We start from the raw sequence: 17,873 nt of genomic DNA, 5'->3' as shown, positions 1-17,873 counted from the left end.
CAAAAATCTCGTTTTCTTATTTGCTTGCTGCTGTATTTCCTTGCAGAGGGTCAGATGGAAGTCAACATGACGGAGGTTCCTGTGGAGGAGATTGAAGTGAGGCTCAAACGTCTGGACATTCAATTTGGAGGCCACTGGAAGCCCAAAGATTGCAAACCACGCTGGAAGGTGTGTCACTGTTGTTGTTACATCATTTAAAAAAGATCATCAGGACATCAGCATGACCTTTTGTGTCTTTCTCTTATCCTTTCTCTCAGGTGGCCATACTAATCCCTTTTAGGAATCGACATGAGCATCTTCCCATCCTCTTTCAGCATCTCGCCCCTATGCTCCAACGCCAACGCTTGCAGTTTGCCTTTTATGTCATTGAACAGGTATGTGCTCTAATACTTCAAAACTTTATTGCCATTGCATATTTGTCTGGAATTTTTCCTGGTGAGCTCATCAACAAAAATAACATGCAATAAGACAACATAAAAAAAAAACATGTGGAGAGAGCCATTTATTATGGAAACAACTAATGTACTAATGACTGAGAAAGTAAATGGGATGGATTTCAGGTTGTCTTTTAGTCTAATCTGCATTTTTTTAGTCATGCATTTATGTGCTTTCAGGCGGGTACTCAGCCGTTTAACCGTGCCATGCTGTTTAACGTGGGCTTTAAAGAGGCCATGAAAGACCTGGACTGGGACTGTGTGGTGTTTCATGACGTCGATCACATCCCAGAAAACGACCGTAATTACTACGGCTGTGGTCAGATGCCTCGTCACTTCGCCGCCAAGCTCGACAAGTACATGTACATGTGAGTGATCCGTCTGAAAGGATTACTTTAGTTATTCTCTCTTTTCATTACTTTTACCCTCCTCTTTCTGCTTTTTTCTGGTTGTTTAACGTTTATTTTCTTTCTTGCCCGGCTCTTGAACTTCTAGGTTTTAAATGCAGATAAGTTGAGTTCAGTTTGTTTTCAAAGTGCGTATTTTAGACAATTCTAGTGTTTTAGAGCACACATTGTCGTGTTTAAGTGTGTGTGTATAAACTATTGTGATGTTATCCACTGCCTATAGACCCTTGCAGATTTTAAGAGATTTGTTCAGTTAGTTGGTTGTGTTTTTTTGGTTTTATCTTTCTGATTAAGATCTAAAATTAGCTTTTTCACTGAGAAAAAAAAAAAAAAAAAAAAAAAAGATTTTTATTTTGTGTAACCAAAAACAGGACCTTTTCAAAAACCTAGTCAAGAATGTTCAAAGCTTAATCTTGAATGCCACAAAATAATGTGTGAAAATAATATAGTTTCTCACTATTAACATCAGTGTCTTTTTGTGATTTGTTGCCTCTTTAGATTTGCCGTATTTTGCTGTGCCACTTACTTGATCATGCGATGTGAACGTGCAAACTGCCTTTTTACTTGCAAATCTAATTGTCTTAGTTAAGACAAAACTAGATGAAGAAAACATTTGTGATTTCCTCAACATTAGCATTTGTAATTCAGCTTTAATTTGATAGAAAATGTGAGGTCATCAAATTCACGCTATATTTGGACTAATCCATATTCAGGGTGTATTTGCATTGCATTTTATTTGGCTATTGTGTTTCCTAAATAATGTGTCATTAATCTTGTGTAAACATTATTTTCTCCATTCTTTCATGCCATGGTTTAGAGTCTTTTTCTTTGTTTCTATTTTATATTTCTAAGAAATGTTGAAACATTTCCATTTTTCCTCATTCATCTGATCCATGTCTGTCCAAATAATTTTCATGGGTTTCAGGAAACCTGTGTCATGTAGATATTAAGGGCCTGAAAACCCTTAAATTCCCTTCCTGCTGTATTGTTTCTATATGTGTATCCTGTTATAAAAGACCAGCTCACATTTTTGGTCAAATAAATGCAGGGCTGCAGCACTTCATCCTCATATTATTGCATTTTCACAGCAGTTCATAGAACTTTGATGTAATATAAGACTGAAATGCTTTTGGGACGTGATGATTTTAGGAATCTTTGCTGTACAGATTGTCATTTGTGTAATGAGGTGTAAACGCAGCTCTAATTGTCTCTCAAAAGTATTTGGGGTAATTGGAGAATTTACCCTTATTTTGCATGTGACCAAGGACTGATTTTAGACCCTGTGGTTCAGCTTTGCTTTGGTTGAGTTTTAAGGATGGTTGTTCATGTGAACGTATTCTGGTTGAAACCAAAATGTTTTGTGTGGAGATTGTTAGGAAGTGTGCTGTATCTCCTCATCACCGTGTGAAGTAGCATGATAGTCTGTGCTATTAAAAGGCTTGTTTTTTGTTGCCTATTGCTTTCAAGTGATTCCTGATGGTAAGGTTTCCGTTTCTTATTTTTATTTTTTTCCCCGCTCCTTTTCTTGTTTAAGTAAATTCTTAGATTTTTTATTTTTTTAACAAGTGATTGCATAGTTGTACTTTAGTTTACTGAGTGTTGAAGTGTGTGTGTGTGTGTGTTTTCAGTCTTCCCTACAATGAGTTTTTCGGTGGAGTAAGTGGACTTACTGTCGAACAATTTCTCAAGATCAATGGCTTTCCCAATGCGTTCTGGGGCTGGGGCGGAGAGGATGATGACCTCTGGAACAGGTCAGTTATGTTTAATTAGATATATGTGCATATTTCTAAGAGCAGTATAACACACAGTTTATAACTATCCAGTTACTTTTGTGTAACAAAAATTTGTTGCTTCACCATATTGCTTTGTGTGACTAAAGTATGTGTTATGTTATCATAAAGAATTAAATGTATATGTTACAGAAACGTGTGTGGGTGGGTTTCTTGTTCTCAGGGTTCATTACGCAGGTTTCAATGTGACCAGGCCAGAAGGCGATATTGGCAAATACAAATCTATTCCCCATCACCACCGAGGAGAAGTGCAGTTTCTGGGGAGGTCAGTTCTCACTCTCACACACTCACTCACTCACGCACTCACTCGTAAACAATACTCTAGTTACTGTAGGTGTAAAGGGGTGCACTACAGAGCCCCTCATATACAACCATATAAAAGGGTTCTGTGTAGACTAGGGTTGGGTATCGTTTGAATTTGAACTATTCTGATTATTCTTATCGGTTCTGATTCCTAATTTCGATTCCAATAAGGTAAAATAAACTTTAGATATCATTCACATTTATTCTAAGTCTTATTGCAAAACATTTTATTGTAGCTGAATACCATGAACGGAAATCAACAGGCTAAAGAACACTTAAACATGGAACGTTTGTCTATGGTTTAAAAATACCATAGCAAAAACAACTAGCCTAACTAAAATAAGTTGCAAGCATTATTAAAGACAAGTAGGGTTAGTAATTAAAAAGAACAAAATAAAAAATTTAGCAATCGCACAAATAAATACAACTGAATAAAGATACGACTGAGATAAGCGTTTTAAGATTTTCAGGTACAGAAACTGTAATTAAATGTAAAATAACACTGCACTTTATAAATAAAGTACAGGTCCTTCTCAAAAAATTAGCATATTGTGACAGTTCATTATTTTCCATAATGTAATGATAAAAATTAAACTTTCATATATTTTAGATTCATTGCACACCAACTGAAATATTTCAGGTCTTTTATGGCTCGTTTCCACTGAGCGGTATGGTACAGTTCGGTACGGTACGCAATTATTTGCGTTTCCACTGTCAAAAGTTGTGAATGGTACCAAAAAGCCGAACCGTACCGTACCACTTTTTGGGTACCCTTCCGTTGGGGTACCTAGCACAGTGGAACGGTACTAAAGGGTGGAGCTAGACTCACTGCAGAACGCTGATTGGTTGACAGAGTATCGTCACTTGCGCGAGCTACAAGGGGAATGACAACAAAAGCAGCACCATTTTTTTAATATACAGTTGGAATATAATAGTATGGTTATTCTTTCACGAAATGTAGTTTTAAGAGTTTTTCAGACGAGAATGTAGTTGTTTAAAGCTCAAATCTGTGGTTTATTTATAATGTTTTATGATAATTTGATCCATTCCAGGCGATCACCGGGCGCTCGGCGCTCATGTTCCCCGCCTGGAACAGCCTTTCCTCGGCTAGTCGTTCTGACGTTTGCCGCTGACTCTGTAGTGGTAATTCGTCTTGTGTAAATTTAACGGGTGATCTTTGGTCTCGTGAATCGATAATTCGTTCCCTGGCCAATCGTTTTGGCTGAGGGTTAAGTGAAGTTTCATATATTTAGGCTATTTAACTTTTCCGTTGTAACGTTAATGTTAGACCAGCGCTGAATTTGTATATTTTACTGAATTTTTTGCTTTATCTCTTATTGTATAGCTTCTTGTAACGTTACCTTTTACTTATACTTTTATAATGGCTATTATTGCTAAAACTGAAATTTAACTGGGTTGAGTTTTGTCATTTTTTATTTTATTACAAGATTATCACTGTAATGTTGTTTATTGCAACATTTGTACAAATGCAAATATTGCCAGGAATATGTTTAATATTTTTAAAATTTAAACGAAAAGATGCAGGGTTGTGTTTTATATTTCGTTTTGTTATAAATAGGCTAACGTTAAACATGCAGTAAATAATATAATCAGGTCTATACATTGCCTGAACCACATTTGTGTGCCTATAATGTTTAAAATGTATTTAAATGAAAACGAAAAGGGACAGAGTGGCGTTTTATAATATATTTCGTTTTATTGTTGCCTAAAATGTACATGCAGAGCGAGCTGAGTGACGCTTTCAAGAACGCGCTGTTCCATTTGGAGAATTACCGGACTCGCGTCCTCGGGAGTCATTCTGCTGAGAACTTTGCGTGCTTGTTATTGAGAAATGCCTAATGTCGGCGCTTGTCTTGTGACAAACATGCCGAGAAGCAAGGACAAGATCTGCTGTATGCCATCCATTAGTGTTTACTTTGTCGCTTTCTTCTCCGCGCGAAAATGACGTTGATCGCTTCTTTCCTGCAAACACCACGCCTATCAAGTAGGGTACTGTTGGCGGTGGAAAGCTAGCCGGATCATGGTTTACTGACCCGACCCGACCCGAACCGTACTGTACCGTACCGTACTGCTCAGTGGAAACGAGCCATTATTGTTTTAATACTGATGATTTTGGCATACAGCTCATGAAAACCCAAAATTCCTCAAATGTGCATATCATGAAAAGGGTCTCTAAACGAGCTATTAACCTAATCATCTGAATCAACTAATTAACTCTAAACACCTGCAAAAGATTCCTGAGGCTTTTAAAAACTCCCAGCCTTTTTCATTACTCAAAACCGCAATCATGGGTAAGACTGCCGACTTGACTGCTGTCCAGAAGGCCATCATTGACACCCTCAAGCAAGAGGGTAAGACACAGAAAGAAATTTCTGAACAAATAGGCTGTTCCGAGAGTGCTGTATCAAGGCACCTCAGTGGGAAGTCTGTGGGAAGGAAAAAGTGTGGCAAAAAACGCTGCACAACGAGAAGAGGTGACCGGACCCTGAGGAAGATTGTGGAGAAGGACCGATTCCAGACCTTGGGGGACCTGCGGAAGCAGTGGACTGAGTCTGAAGTAGAAACATCCAGAACCACCGTGCACAGGCGTGTGCAGGAAATGGGCTACAGGTGCCGCATTCCCCAGGTCAAGCCACTTTTGAGACAGAAACAGCGGCAGAAGCGCCTGGCCTGGGCTACAGAGAAGCAGCACTAGACTGTTGCTCAGTGGTCCAAAGTACTTTTTTCGGATGAAAGCAAATTTTGCATGTCATTCGGAAATCAAGGTGCCAGAGTCTGGAGGTAGACTGGGGAGAAGGAAATGCCAAAATGCCTGAAGTCCAGTGTCAAGTACCCAAAGTCAGTGATGGTCTGCGGTGCCATGTCAGCTGCTGGTGTTTGTCCACTGTGTTTTATCAAGGGCAGGGGCAATGCAGCTAGCTATCAGGAGATTTTGGAGCACTTCATGCTTCCATCTGATGAAAAGCTTTATGGAGATGAAGATTTCATTTTTCAGCACGACCTGGCACCTGCTCACAGTGCCAAAACCACTGGTAAATGGTTTACTGACCATGGTATTACTGTGCTCAATTGGCCTGCCAACTCTCCTAAACTGAACCCCATAGAGAATCTGTGGGATATTGTGAAGAGAAATTTGAGAGACCCAACAAGACCCAACACTCTGGATGAGCTTAAGGCCGCTATCGAAGCATCCTGGGCCTCCATAACATCTCAGCAGTGCCACAGGCTGATTGCCTCCATGCCACGCCGCATTGAAGCAGTTATTTCTGCAAAAAGGATTCCCGACCAAGTATTGAGTGCATAACTGAACATAATTATTTGAAGGTTGACTTTTTTTTGTATTAAAAACACTTCTTTTATTGGTCGGATGAAATATGCTAATTTTTTGAGATAGGAATTTTGGGTTTTCATGAGCTGTATGCCAAAATCATCAGTATTAAAACAATAAAAGACCTGAAATATTTCAGTTGGTGTGCAATGAATCTAAAATATATGAAAGTTTAATTTTTATCATTACATTATGGAAAATAATGAACTTTATCACAATATGCTAATTTTTTTAGAAGGACCTGTATACATTACAAATACAGTTTCTAAAGTTATTCAGTCAAGAACTTCGAGTGAATTTTCTGTCTTTTGTTGTTTGATTAACGTTATTCTAGAGACGGTGGCAGGGATATTAGGCTGCTGTCACTTTAAGAGCTGCACAGATCCAAAATACTGTTACACGTGCGTTTTCTTTGTCAACTGTTTGTTCACTTAAGACTTAACTGACTGTGTCTACAAGTTTATTTTGACATATTTTGGTGCATATTTGTCTGTTCAAAGTGCAAAAAGACGTGGAAGAGAACTCACTTCAGTATCGTACGCTATAGCATGTTAAGGCCCCCAAAAGGTTGAAAGAAAAAAAAATAATAATGAGAATGCTTAGGAAAACAAAGAACCCTGCGTCCCCTGGGCTTGGGCCCTAAAAACAGGAACTGCAAGCTTGGCAGAGGGTCAAGTCGACACTAAGGAAGCACCTTTTTTTGTTTTAACAAGCACTTTGTGAAGAAAAATTGTCACCGCTCCCCCTACTTCATCAATCTCATTTCTGTTGATCCCCAATTTCGGAGGCAAGGACTTCAAGAACTAACATTTGGAGGGTGAAAAACAGCTTTCTTTTCACTGCACTGTTCGATCTTTACCTCTGACCTGCTTACACTTCAACTGACCTTAAACAAAAGTTGCATACATCTGTTGCTGTGTAACCTAGAGTGGATTGACCTATGTGTGACAAAAACATATTTGCAGTCATATGTATATAGATCTCGGCAAATTGTAGCAGATTATCTCAGACAACCTAACCCGCGTTCATCTCGCCCTCCCCTCAGGTACAAGTTGCTGAGGTACTCTAAAGAGCGACAGCATCTGGACGGCTTGAACAATCTGCAGTACTCTCCGGAGATCTCTCTGAGCAGCCTGTATAAGAACATCACGGTCAATCTGAATCCCGAGCTCGTGCCCATAGCAGAGTACTGACAGGCTTCGGCCCCTCGGCATGACCCAGAGTCAGAAAATGTGATGTATCGATGCCAAATGCCCTTAAAAACATGAGTGAGGAGGGCAAAGGCCTGTCTAATGCACAGTTAGCTGTGTGACGTGAGTGTGTGTGTGTATGTACGATTACTGGATCATATCTGTGAAAGTGTATTAGCGTGACTGCGTGCGTTTAATTGCATGTTCCTATGTCCATGCTGGCTTTAGCGAATCAGATCACAACACATTTTAAAAAAAGGTGGGGAGTGCCAGCGTCAACAAATCAGATGTTTACTGCGAAGCCTTAATTGAATTTTATAGGCTATGAAACTCTAGATCTAGTCATCTGTGCTTACATTGTAGAAAGCTTGGTTTTACATTACAACAGCACTCTTGACGCCAATAGACATTTTGTCATGTTCTGTTAGTATAATTTTTTTATACATATCGTTTTTTAAGAGACAAATTGTTTAGAAGACGTCAATGCAGTTTAAATGGATGTATTTTAAATCTGTCCTTCACTTAAATGTTTTTTTCTTGTATTGCGATACACATTTCACCTTGGTGGTGTGTTAAGTTCATTTTCCCCCCAATTCCATGGCTTAACAGAAGGCTGTGACGAGTTGTGTGCATGACCCTGACTCCCCTGTAAATAACTGGCCTTTTAAACAATGCTTTAGCTTTGTCCCCCAAAAGACGCCTGTGATTCCAGTGGAAACACTCTTCTTTTTGGCAGCTAACTGTTTTTGACTTCTGTTAAGTATTTTTTTAATCTTCAATGGTGTGGGACACGACTGACAGTTAAAAAAATATCAGCGATGACTGCAGAATGCAGAAAAGAATCAAAAACAATACCAATATCATTACCTGCTGCATGCCTTAATTTATTTTTTGTTAAATGATTATTTTTGTCTTAAATAATTTTTATTTTTTGTCATATGGATTTTTTTGTTGTTGTTTTTTTGTCTTTCCTGTTGTTAATAGCATAATCATTCTCATGTCTCACTTTTGAAGTGCACTCCAAGGTAGTAAAAGATATGGCTGAAATGATAGCAAGGTGTTTAGGAGACAGGTCGTTCGCAGGATGACCTGTAGGTCAGTAAGGTTTGCAGCTGCTAAAGCCAAAACGCCCTTCACAGGGTTTGGCGTGTGTCTCAACCAGTATGTTTTTGTCTGTTTGTGTGTGTAGCTCTCAGTGTGAAGTACTGGGTGGTGTTGTGCTGCGGTAGGGCCAAGATGAGAGAGCGACTTGGCCGTTGCTCTTGAATGGCATTCGGAGTACCCTTGGGCCATGATGACTTTATGCTGTTAAAGTTTTGAGCATTACAAGCAGTTGGTACATGTTTGCCTTTTGTATATATATATATATCTTTTTGGAGTTGTCGATGTACCATACATTGCTTTAGGTTTTTTTTGTGTATAATTTAAGTTATCATATAAATGTCCTAAAACTGCTATTTCATATCTTCTCATGCTATCTGTGTGATTGTGTATATGTGTCCACTCAGAATTAGACATTGAAGGAGAGATTTTGTCAGCAGCATGGTTTGCGATATTAACTGGACTTAATGACACTTGAAGTTGAGACATTCACAGCTCACAAAAACGCTTTATTGCTCCTGCTTTCAAGGCTTTTTGTAGGTTCTTTCCATCTGCATGTCTCTGAAGTGTAGTTGAGCCATGGCATCTCTGAGGTCCTCAGCTTGCTTTGTCTTTTTCTCAGTGGATGATTTCTTAAACCCTAGTATATGGTCTCTTCCCATTGATGGTGTTCCTGACGTGATCTCCAGTGCCCAGTCTGTTGTTTACAGTCTCTTCTTAAACCATCAGACTAGCAGTTGGGTCTAATCAGACCCGTTTACTGTGGTTACGGGTTACAAAAAAAAACAAAAAAACATTTGACCAACTCAGATGAGGAATTGAAAAATTCTGTCATTTCAGAAATAAACTGAATATAATATAGGTTACTGGTGCCACAGTCTGCTTTTCCTCATTAAACACCCCCTTTTTTACTCTCTTCCTCTTTCAGCATTGTGTGGAAAAATGTAGCTCTAGGACTTAATCTCTATCTAAACATTTCGAGCCAGTCGCTTTGAAGGTCTGCGAGTGTTTTTTGGTATGCATGAAGCGAGTTTGTGTACGAGTATGTGTCATATGCAGTCTAGTGTAAGAGGCTGTAGGCTTGAGAATGAAGTGGAACACGGCTGAAAAAAAACGTTGCCTCGCTTTTCCACTGCACAGGTTCAATGAATTTACATAAGCAAAGTTTAGGCAAAGTTGGTGTCAGATATGGGATGCCAAGCTATTGTTTTACACCCTGTGTTTGTGTTGAGGCAGCTGATGAGATTAATAGGTGTTGTTTAATGTAGAAATAGATGCATTTTAGATCCGTTATAGGCTTTCGAAGAGGGGAAGTGTGGCTAACAAGTACTAGTTTCCAGAATGCTCAAATAAAGAAGGATCATTCCATCTTCACAGTGCACTGTTTTCTTGTTTTGCAGGCAGTAGGCCACACTTTTGTGTGCTAACAGTTGAGTGAAAAAGTGGTCTTATGCTGCAATACGAGTCGGGAGGGCCTGTTACGGATTGTGTTAATCATTAGCTTTTGTGCCGCTGCAAAATGCTTTTATTTGATTACACAGATTGGTAATGAAATTTACACAACGTTCCTAAAGTGAGGGATTGCAATATGAATATTGAATGTTAAGTTGATTTGAATTATTTTTTATTGGTGGTGGTGGATGTCATGCCCCATTCCTCTGATATAAAGATTTTTTTTATTATAATTTTTTTTTATGGGAAAGACTGCCCTGTTGTGTTTGGATCTGGTGGTAAATCAGTTGTAGCTTTTAAGGAAGATTTGTTCAGTGCAGTCATTTGTCGGCTAATTTAGATTCATCTCATCTCATTTTCCACCCCAAACCAACCCCTCTCATAGCTGCCCCATCCTGTTCAGCTGTCTTTTGAAACTATCCAGAAGAAACGATAGATAGATCATTTATTCACCATTACAGATCTGTAATGTGTAGAGTATTACATTTTTGCAGTATTCATATTTGTGCCTTTTCTTTCTTCAATTTCGAATTGTTTGTTGGGATGTGCAGTGGGGTGTGTGTGGATGGTGTTTAAAATTAGAATTGGGAGCACATTTACATTTTTCTTTAACTCAGTTTTTTATTTCAATCTGAAGCTGTGTCTATAAATCTAAAATGTCTGCTGGTCATTCAGTGGGAACTGAAAAACATGAGGAATTTCTTCCGTGTTTGTATCTCCAATGTTGTAGGGTCCACTTTAACTGTAACACCAGTATGAGAAGCAGAATGTCTTTAGATGCCAGCTGCTTCGACTGACATGTACAATCCTGGTTCCAGACTTCTGTTTTGTTTTGTTTTTGTTGTACCGGTCTGTTCACTGCGTTTCACTCTAACGATCATTAAAAGACTTTATGATTGATAACTTATTCTGAGTCTGATCTCTTCAATTGGTCTAAGGGTGAGCAGGTGTATTCAGGGTCCAAAATAACTCTTGCCAAGCACATGACATGCAAGTGAATTTAGCACATCTAAACAAGTGAATGCTACTGCATTTGCGTGTAAGGAAATAACTATATAGACTGGTATCAATAATCTATATTCTTCATTCATTAAGAGAATCCGAAACTAGGACTGCAGATAAACAAACTAAACACAACTTACCATTTTGAATATCAATCATGTTGATCAGCATGCAGCTCATGCAATGAAAATAAATTGTTTAGCCTGTTACCACCAAAGTGGAGTTTTTCGTTCTTCATTCCTTTTATTCCTTGTCGCCTCTGGATTGCTCACTGAGAGATTAAAGCACTGATGATTTTCTAGAAGCTTCCTGTTTATATTAAGTAATTTTCGACCAAAATCTTTATAATGATTTGATTAATTTTCTTCCACTGTAAGGAACGTCATCATGCATAGTAATTCTGCCTGAAATCAGAGATGTTAATTAAAGCTTTCCCTGCATTTTTCAACATTGCCACTTACTTTTGACTTTTAATTAAAGGGTAACTAAACACTAAAACATTTTTTTTTAGTTAATGATCTGTAAGAATGGAGCTTCTTAAATGCTGTTCATTGATTCGAGTAAATTTTTTGACATTTGGGTTTAAAGTGTTTTAATTCTACAATATATGGTGTAAAAACGTCTGAGTTCTGCCCTCTTCAGGTTGAACGGTGGTTACTGCAGTTGAATTTTCCTATTGGAAGTTGTGGTACCCTCTGACGTCAGAGGGTACCAGCTAACCACGCCCTTGCCTACAGAGAGATGCGTCTCAGGTGCACGCCCCCCCTCCGCTGGGCTCTGCCCACTTTTTCAGCATTTTTCAATTATTGCCAGTGGGTGGAGTCAGGCTCTGACCAGGGGTTTAGTTACCCTTTAAATTTGTAAAATGTTAAACTCACATTAGACTCTCTCTGATAACTGGCTAGTTTTCACTTAAGACACCTGATCATATCTGCATTTATGCGTTCTGAGAATTGCTTTCGCTTCTTAATGACAAACCAACCTTTTTCTAAATCCCTTACATTCTCCCAATCTTACTTTAATTAGTTTATTTTTTAATCACTTACTCTTGCTTTGAGCAAAAACATTTAAATCTCTTAAAGGAATAGTTCACAGTAACGTGTTTTTGTTAATCTTTGATTTCTCATAACGTGTGCTTTTTTTGGTCAAGACGGAGTGAACTGCGAGTCCCATGAACTCGCACGTCGTGCAGCCTTGCACAGAAGACCTATGTACGGCCATGGTCAAGAATTTTGTTAAATAATGTATACAATTACAGTTTGTTTTTCACAAAACCCTATCGTATACCCCCAGAACACTTGCACGTGGCGCATGAGATCATTCTGTGATACTTTCGGATCTTTTTTAAAAAGCTTGATGCTGGTTGCTATACAAATAAACTTGACTAAAAAGACTGCAACATAATGTTTAAATAGAATTGAATAATTGCCTGACTCTAGATGATGCAATTGGTGTGCGTGATATATATATATATATATATATATATATATATATATATATATATATATATATACAGAAAACAATTTGTAACTTTATTTTTCAAATTAATGCTAATTGATTTGACTATATATGCCTAAAATGTTTATCTAGGATGCATAAGTGTTTTTGGACTTTGTGTGGAAAATATCCTTGAATTATATTCACAAATATGCAAGCTAAAACATCAGTAATCGAAATTTCCAATCCAATCCAATCGTTACAGGGACTATTTTTTTAAAAAAAATTTATGTAGCTTGTAATATTTCTCAACCTGGCATTACAAGGTGTTGCAAGGAGTTAATCTTGGACCCTGGATGTAAGGTAATTTCTCTGTTTAAGTTGATGTGGACCAACTTTCTGTGTGATGTCACTCATGTGCTTTGATGACCACTGCTGTTGTGGTGTAAGAGAAGGGGCTCAGAAGAAGAGCCAGAGTGTAATGCCGATGCCCCTCCGCATGAGCCTCAAACACCACCTGCAAAAAAACAAGAGCCACTGAGAAACACCTTCCAACACAAACATATCTGAAAGAAAAAAGGGTCTTTACACATGCATATATCTGTCACTTCACTGACTCATTATGTCAGTGCCTGTGTGCTCCGTATGTCTGTGCATGCATGCATGTGTTGTCCTTGAATGCTCTGTGCTCTTATCTAAAACTAGTCCATTTACTGTGTGTCTATAGAAAACAAGATATAGGTTCTTAAATATTTACCTCCCCACAGTTAATATAGCTCTTGGTTCACATCCAAGACCACCATTCAGGGTATTAATTTAAACATATTTGCTGTAAGAAAGAGCTGTTTGCATATCTAGTTGGTAGCTCTTAGAAAGGATAATAAAAAAATAAATATATATATAGAGTAGTCCCAAGTCGTCCTAATGTTGTATCCTAATGGTGCCATGATACAACAATGACCTATCTCTTAGCAACCAATAAACACTCATAAATATAGAAGTGTCATCACAGCCCTACTTACATCAGCCATCTGGTGGAATGGTGTGCGACCCTCTTCCTTCCAGTAGGCTTTAGTGTCAAACTCCACCCGATACACACCAGGAGTGAACTCCTGCTCAGTGATCAAGTTGTGCACCTCACCAGTCATATCCACTTTCCTGTGTAAGAGGAAGAACTTATTATAGCTAATGACACTGACAGGCAAGAGGAACCATGCGGATGTGACTAAAATGAAAATGTGGAGCATAGTGAATAGAGCAGACAAAATGTCTCGGTTACATAATATGGTAACCCTCGTTCTCTGAAGGAGGGAACGGAGATGCCACGTCGAGACCGACGAATAGGAATATCGCTAGAGAGGCCAATCTACTTTGAGTGAAACTAAACGAGCCAATGCACATTGGCATGCAATCATTTGCATCAGCTGTTCAGCCATGCAGCGCTGGTATATAATGAGCAGCAGCTGCGATTGCACTTCAGTTTTTTGCTGAGGAGCCGAGCCTGATAAACTGGCCGCCCCGGCGAGTGGCAGCAGATGTGGCGATGGGACATGGCATCTCTGTTCCCTCCTTCAGAGAATGATGGTTAGCATATGTAACCGAGACATTCCTCTTCAGTCGGTCAGTCCTCGCCAGGTCGAGACCGACGAATAGGAATCCTTAGCCCCAAGGGAAAGACACAGGCTTCCGTTTAGGAGCAGCCATGGAAGAAATACACCTATGGGATCCCTGTAGGGTTACACATATGGGACCCAGCCTAGACCCGGTTCTCAATGATTCAACGGATAAAGGCCTGGAGCCGGACGTTCCGCCATGTCCGGGCCGAGGGTGTTGGAGGACTCAAGTTTTCACTCTGGAGCAATAAAGGTGCACAGTAGGGTGCAGCAGGCTGACAGAGCCGGTCTCTCAGTGCTTCTACCCGATTAGGGTGAGAACATGGGAGGAGACTCGTAGGGTATAATATCTAGCGAACATGTTAGGTGTCCCCCAACCCGCAGCTCTACAGATATCTGTTAGCGAGGAGCCACGTGCCAGCGCCCAGGAGGATGCAACGCCTCTCGTGGAGTGAGCATGCAACCTGAGCACGCCTTGTTCTTGGTAAGCCAAGGCGATGGCGTCCACTATCCAGTGGGCCATCCTCTGCTTGGAGACAACCTTTCCCTTCTGCTGGCCTCCGTAACAGACAAAGAGCTGGTCTGAGGTCCTGAAACTTTGTGTTCTGCCTACGTACAGATGCAGAGCGCAAACGGGGCAGCGAGGTGGGACGCGGCTCGGTAGGCTCTCTCTGGGAGGCGGCCCGAAGCGGGGTCTCAGTGTGCTGTGCAACACTTACCTGGTTCCACAGAGCAGGAGGCGGCTTGGTTGCGTTCTGGAACTGCACGCTGTTGCCCACTGGCAATAGAAGAGGCGGATGAGAGTGGTGAGGATTCTCTCCTCCCACTGCTTTCCAGGCCCTCTTCGGACCCAGAGATGGAAGAAACTGCTCTTTTATTGAAAATTTGAGTACCGGTGGTTTTAAGGCCAGCGGAAAACAATTAAAAGGGAGACAAGGATTTTCCTTCCGGTGGTGGGAGTTGTGCGGTCACCATTTCCTGGAGAGCAGTCCCATCCATCTCTGGGTCGCCCGTCCTAGCACCGCTTACCCCTGGCTTTACCGCCCCTCTTGGCGGGGAGCTGGATGAGCGGGGCGGCCTGCCTGCGACTGGCTCCTCGGCGCCGCTTAGGTGGAGGCTGCTGCTGTGGTGCGGGAGCAGGGGCAGACGCAGGAGGACGCTCCCGGCGACGAGCAGACTTGCAAAAAGCAAAAAGCTGAAGTGTAATTGCACCTGCTGCTCATTATATACCTACGCTGCATTGCTGATGCAAATGATTGCATGCCAATGTGCATTGGCTCGTTTAGTTTCACTCGAAGTTGATTGGCGCCTCTAGCGAGATTCCTATTCGTCTGTCTCGACGTGGCGTGGACTGACCAACTGAAGAGGAACTTTCCTTTAAAGACAATTTTATTTTATTTTTTACAATTTTTTAATTTTTTTATTTAAAAGGGTCAGTGCATATTAATGGACATCTTAGCTTTTCAGCAATGTAAATATGCCAGAATTAGCCCAAAGGCTACTTTACATCTGTAATCCCCCATCAGGTCATCACAGTACAAAATAACACAGCTAAACATTGAAATTGAATACGATAAAACACAATTTAAAAGACGCCACAATTTTCAACAACTTATTCTAAAAGACACCACAGTTAGCAGACAGGGATTATGTAATTTAATGTACTGCAAAATGCAGTAGCTATGCCAACACTGTAACTCTTTTTTTTAAATTAAAAAATAGTTCAAAATGCATTTATTTTCACACTCTTTTCTTTACATTTGAGTATAAATGAGACAAAGTCTGTCAGTATAGATCATAAAATCAATTTTGACCAAACATTTTTTTTTTGTTTTTTTTTTCAAAGAGCTTTAGTAACAGCTAAACACTTATATAACATTGTAGTTGTTGCATTGTAGTAGTTTTTCAGGTTAATGTGCTGGAGTGTGAATAGAGCAGTTTTTGGACGTCGGTGTATGAATGAGTGAGTGAATGGGTGAATGTGAGGCAATATGTAAAGCGCTTTGGTGGCCGTTGGGTCTGTGAAAGCGCTATATAAATGCAGTCCATTTACCATTTATTACTTTCATACAAAGACAAAATGCAGCAACTACTAAGATGTATAGCATATGATAAATATGACTACTATTCTGGACAATGTTTGAAATGTATTGCTAGCACTTCTTGAGTTATAAGATTAAACACTTGAATTCCTCATTTGTAAGTTGCTTTGCATAAAAGCGCCTTGCTAATTGAATAATTGTAAAAAGTCAAACTGAGCTCAAATAGAAGCAATATTCCTATTGAAAATTACTATAGCAATCACATTTGTGAAAAGTTTCAGCCATCTGTCTGCTGGGTTCTAAGTAGGTCAGATGAAATATTTTAAATTATTGATTAAATTATATTATATATTTCATAGAAAAATTATTATTATATTGTAGAATTAGTATTATATAGAGCATGAAGGTCAGTATGATCTTACCCACTGGCAATCTTTTCCCATGTCCCACTTAGATCTTGGCGATACACACCCAGAGCTATATTTCCAGCGGGAATCCCCTTCACGGCATCCAGGATCTTTACCGTCAGGGGGCAGTGAGCATCTGAACCACCATGAAAACCCTGGAACACATTCAAAGCGGCTCATAATCAATATGCATTCAAATGCTCCTTAGTTTTTCTGTCTAAGTTCTGGTTTTAGGCCTGAAAACAGGTTTTAGTGCTTCAGTTGATCGTTACATTAATTATCTTGTCTTAAGATTAACCAATTGTTGTATTCATTTGTAAGTCCCTTTGGATAAAAGCATCTGCTAAATGAATACATGTAAAATGTAATGAAAGTAGATGTATCAGCTCAGAGCCGTTTGTTGGGTCAGTGACCACCTGGACGTACAGTTCTGTATATGTGCGTTTTCCAGGTATAGAGTGCACTGCAGCACTATGGCAGAGTGCAGATAACCTTGCGACCTTTATATTAGCCTGTCCAACAACAGAAGGTACCTTGTCTCACCCAGAAGGGGCCAACTTAGGACACATTTTATCTTTAATGTACATTTCATAGATTTTGATGCAATGCCAAGTTAAATTTAACTTAAAGGTGCTGTAAATGTCAGTCATTTAACAGCCTCTTTCCAAAATTACGCCCTCCAAAGACGTCCGCAGACCCGCCCATGCAAAATGAGACAGTCTTTCTTATTCTCAAGAGTTTAAACACATTTAGCTGAAACATAGCCTATGGCTGCCACAGACAGTTGTGACCTCTCATGTAGCAACTGTCAGATACTATGAGACATTTTACTAATAAATAAATACCATTTATTTAGACACTTAAAATCAAGGGTTTCAAAAGGGGGTTTGACAGCGATACCATAGAAGAACCATTTTTTGGTTCCTCAAAAAAAACCTTTCAGTTTTTAAAAGTAAAATTTTTCTCTTCGTATGAAGAACATCTTAATCTAAAGAACATTTTTCCACTTAAAGAAACGTTGATAAATTAGAAGGATTCAATGGATGTTAAAGGTCCTTTATTTTTAAGAATTAGGGTTAGAACTCCATATAAGATATGATACGTGACATACAACATAATTATGTAAGACTGCATACAATTTCATTCTCTCTTAGCACTGAACTGGTCACTTTAATGATACTAAAATGTTATTTGAGTGCGAATTAAAAAAAAAAATCAGCAATTGAACTTACCACTGGAGCACATCTACAGAATGCTAACAGAGATGGGAGAAGTAGACAAATCACTGCTTTAGCCATGTTAGAGCACAACTGTGGGAGATAACACCCAAAATGCCCTTTATACAG

The 17,873-nt window shown here is 39.4% G+C and overlaps 2 protein-coding genes across 3 annotated transcripts in view; one reads left to right on the top strand and one right to left on the bottom strand.

The window, feature by feature from the left end:
• The window catches only part of b4galt6 (UDP-Gal:betaGlcNAc beta 1,4- galactosyltransferase, polypeptide 6), a 24,251-nt gene extending 13,318 nt beyond the window's left edge, over positions 1 to 10,933 (top strand). The window contains exons 4-9 of the mRNA XM_077220530.1: positions 47 to 168; positions 258 to 374; positions 615 to 802; positions 2,470 to 2,592; positions 2,795 to 2,896; positions 7,329 to 10,933. Coding sequence (XP_077076645.1) covers positions 47 to 168; positions 258 to 374; positions 615 to 802; positions 2,470 to 2,592; positions 2,795 to 2,896; positions 7,329 to 7,476 — 800 coding nt within the window. The 3' untranslated portion in view covers positions 7,477 to 10,933. The remainder of the gene's footprint in view (positions 1 to 46; positions 169 to 257; positions 375 to 614; positions 803 to 2,469; positions 2,593 to 2,794; positions 2,897 to 7,328) is intronic.
• Positions 10,757 to 17,873, bottom strand: ttr (transthyretin (prealbumin, amyloidosis type I)). 2 transcript variants are annotated; one of them, XM_077220533.1, is made up of 5 exons: positions 17,760 to 17,873; positions 16,543 to 16,682; positions 13,488 to 13,623; positions 12,862 to 12,982; positions 10,757 to 10,896 (listed from the first exon to the last, which is right to left on the bottom strand). In XM_077220533.1, the coding sequence occupies exons 1-4, from the start codon at positions 17,823 to 17,825 to the stop codon at positions 12,875 to 12,877; spliced, it is 450 nt and encodes a 149-aa protein (XP_077076648.1). In that variant the 5' UTR covers positions 17,826 to 17,873; the 3' UTR covers positions 10,757 to 10,896; positions 12,862 to 12,874. The 2 variants fall into 2 exon arrangements, with proteins under 2 accessions (XP_077076648.1, XP_077076647.1); XM_077220532.1 differs by lacking the exon at positions 10,757 to 10,896 and having other exon boundaries at positions 12,743 to 12,982.

Source organism: Siphateles boraxobius, unplaced genomic scaffold, assembly GCF_051911475.1.
Source record: "Siphateles boraxobius isolate OS27281-9 unplaced genomic scaffold, OSU_SipBor_1 8, whole genome shotgun sequence".
Taxonomy (NCBI): Eukaryota; Metazoa; Chordata; class Actinopteri; order Cypriniformes; family Leuciscidae; genus Siphateles; species Siphateles boraxobius.
Note: the sequence above shows the minus strand (reverse complement) of the source record. Positions and strands in the feature narration are given on the sequence as shown.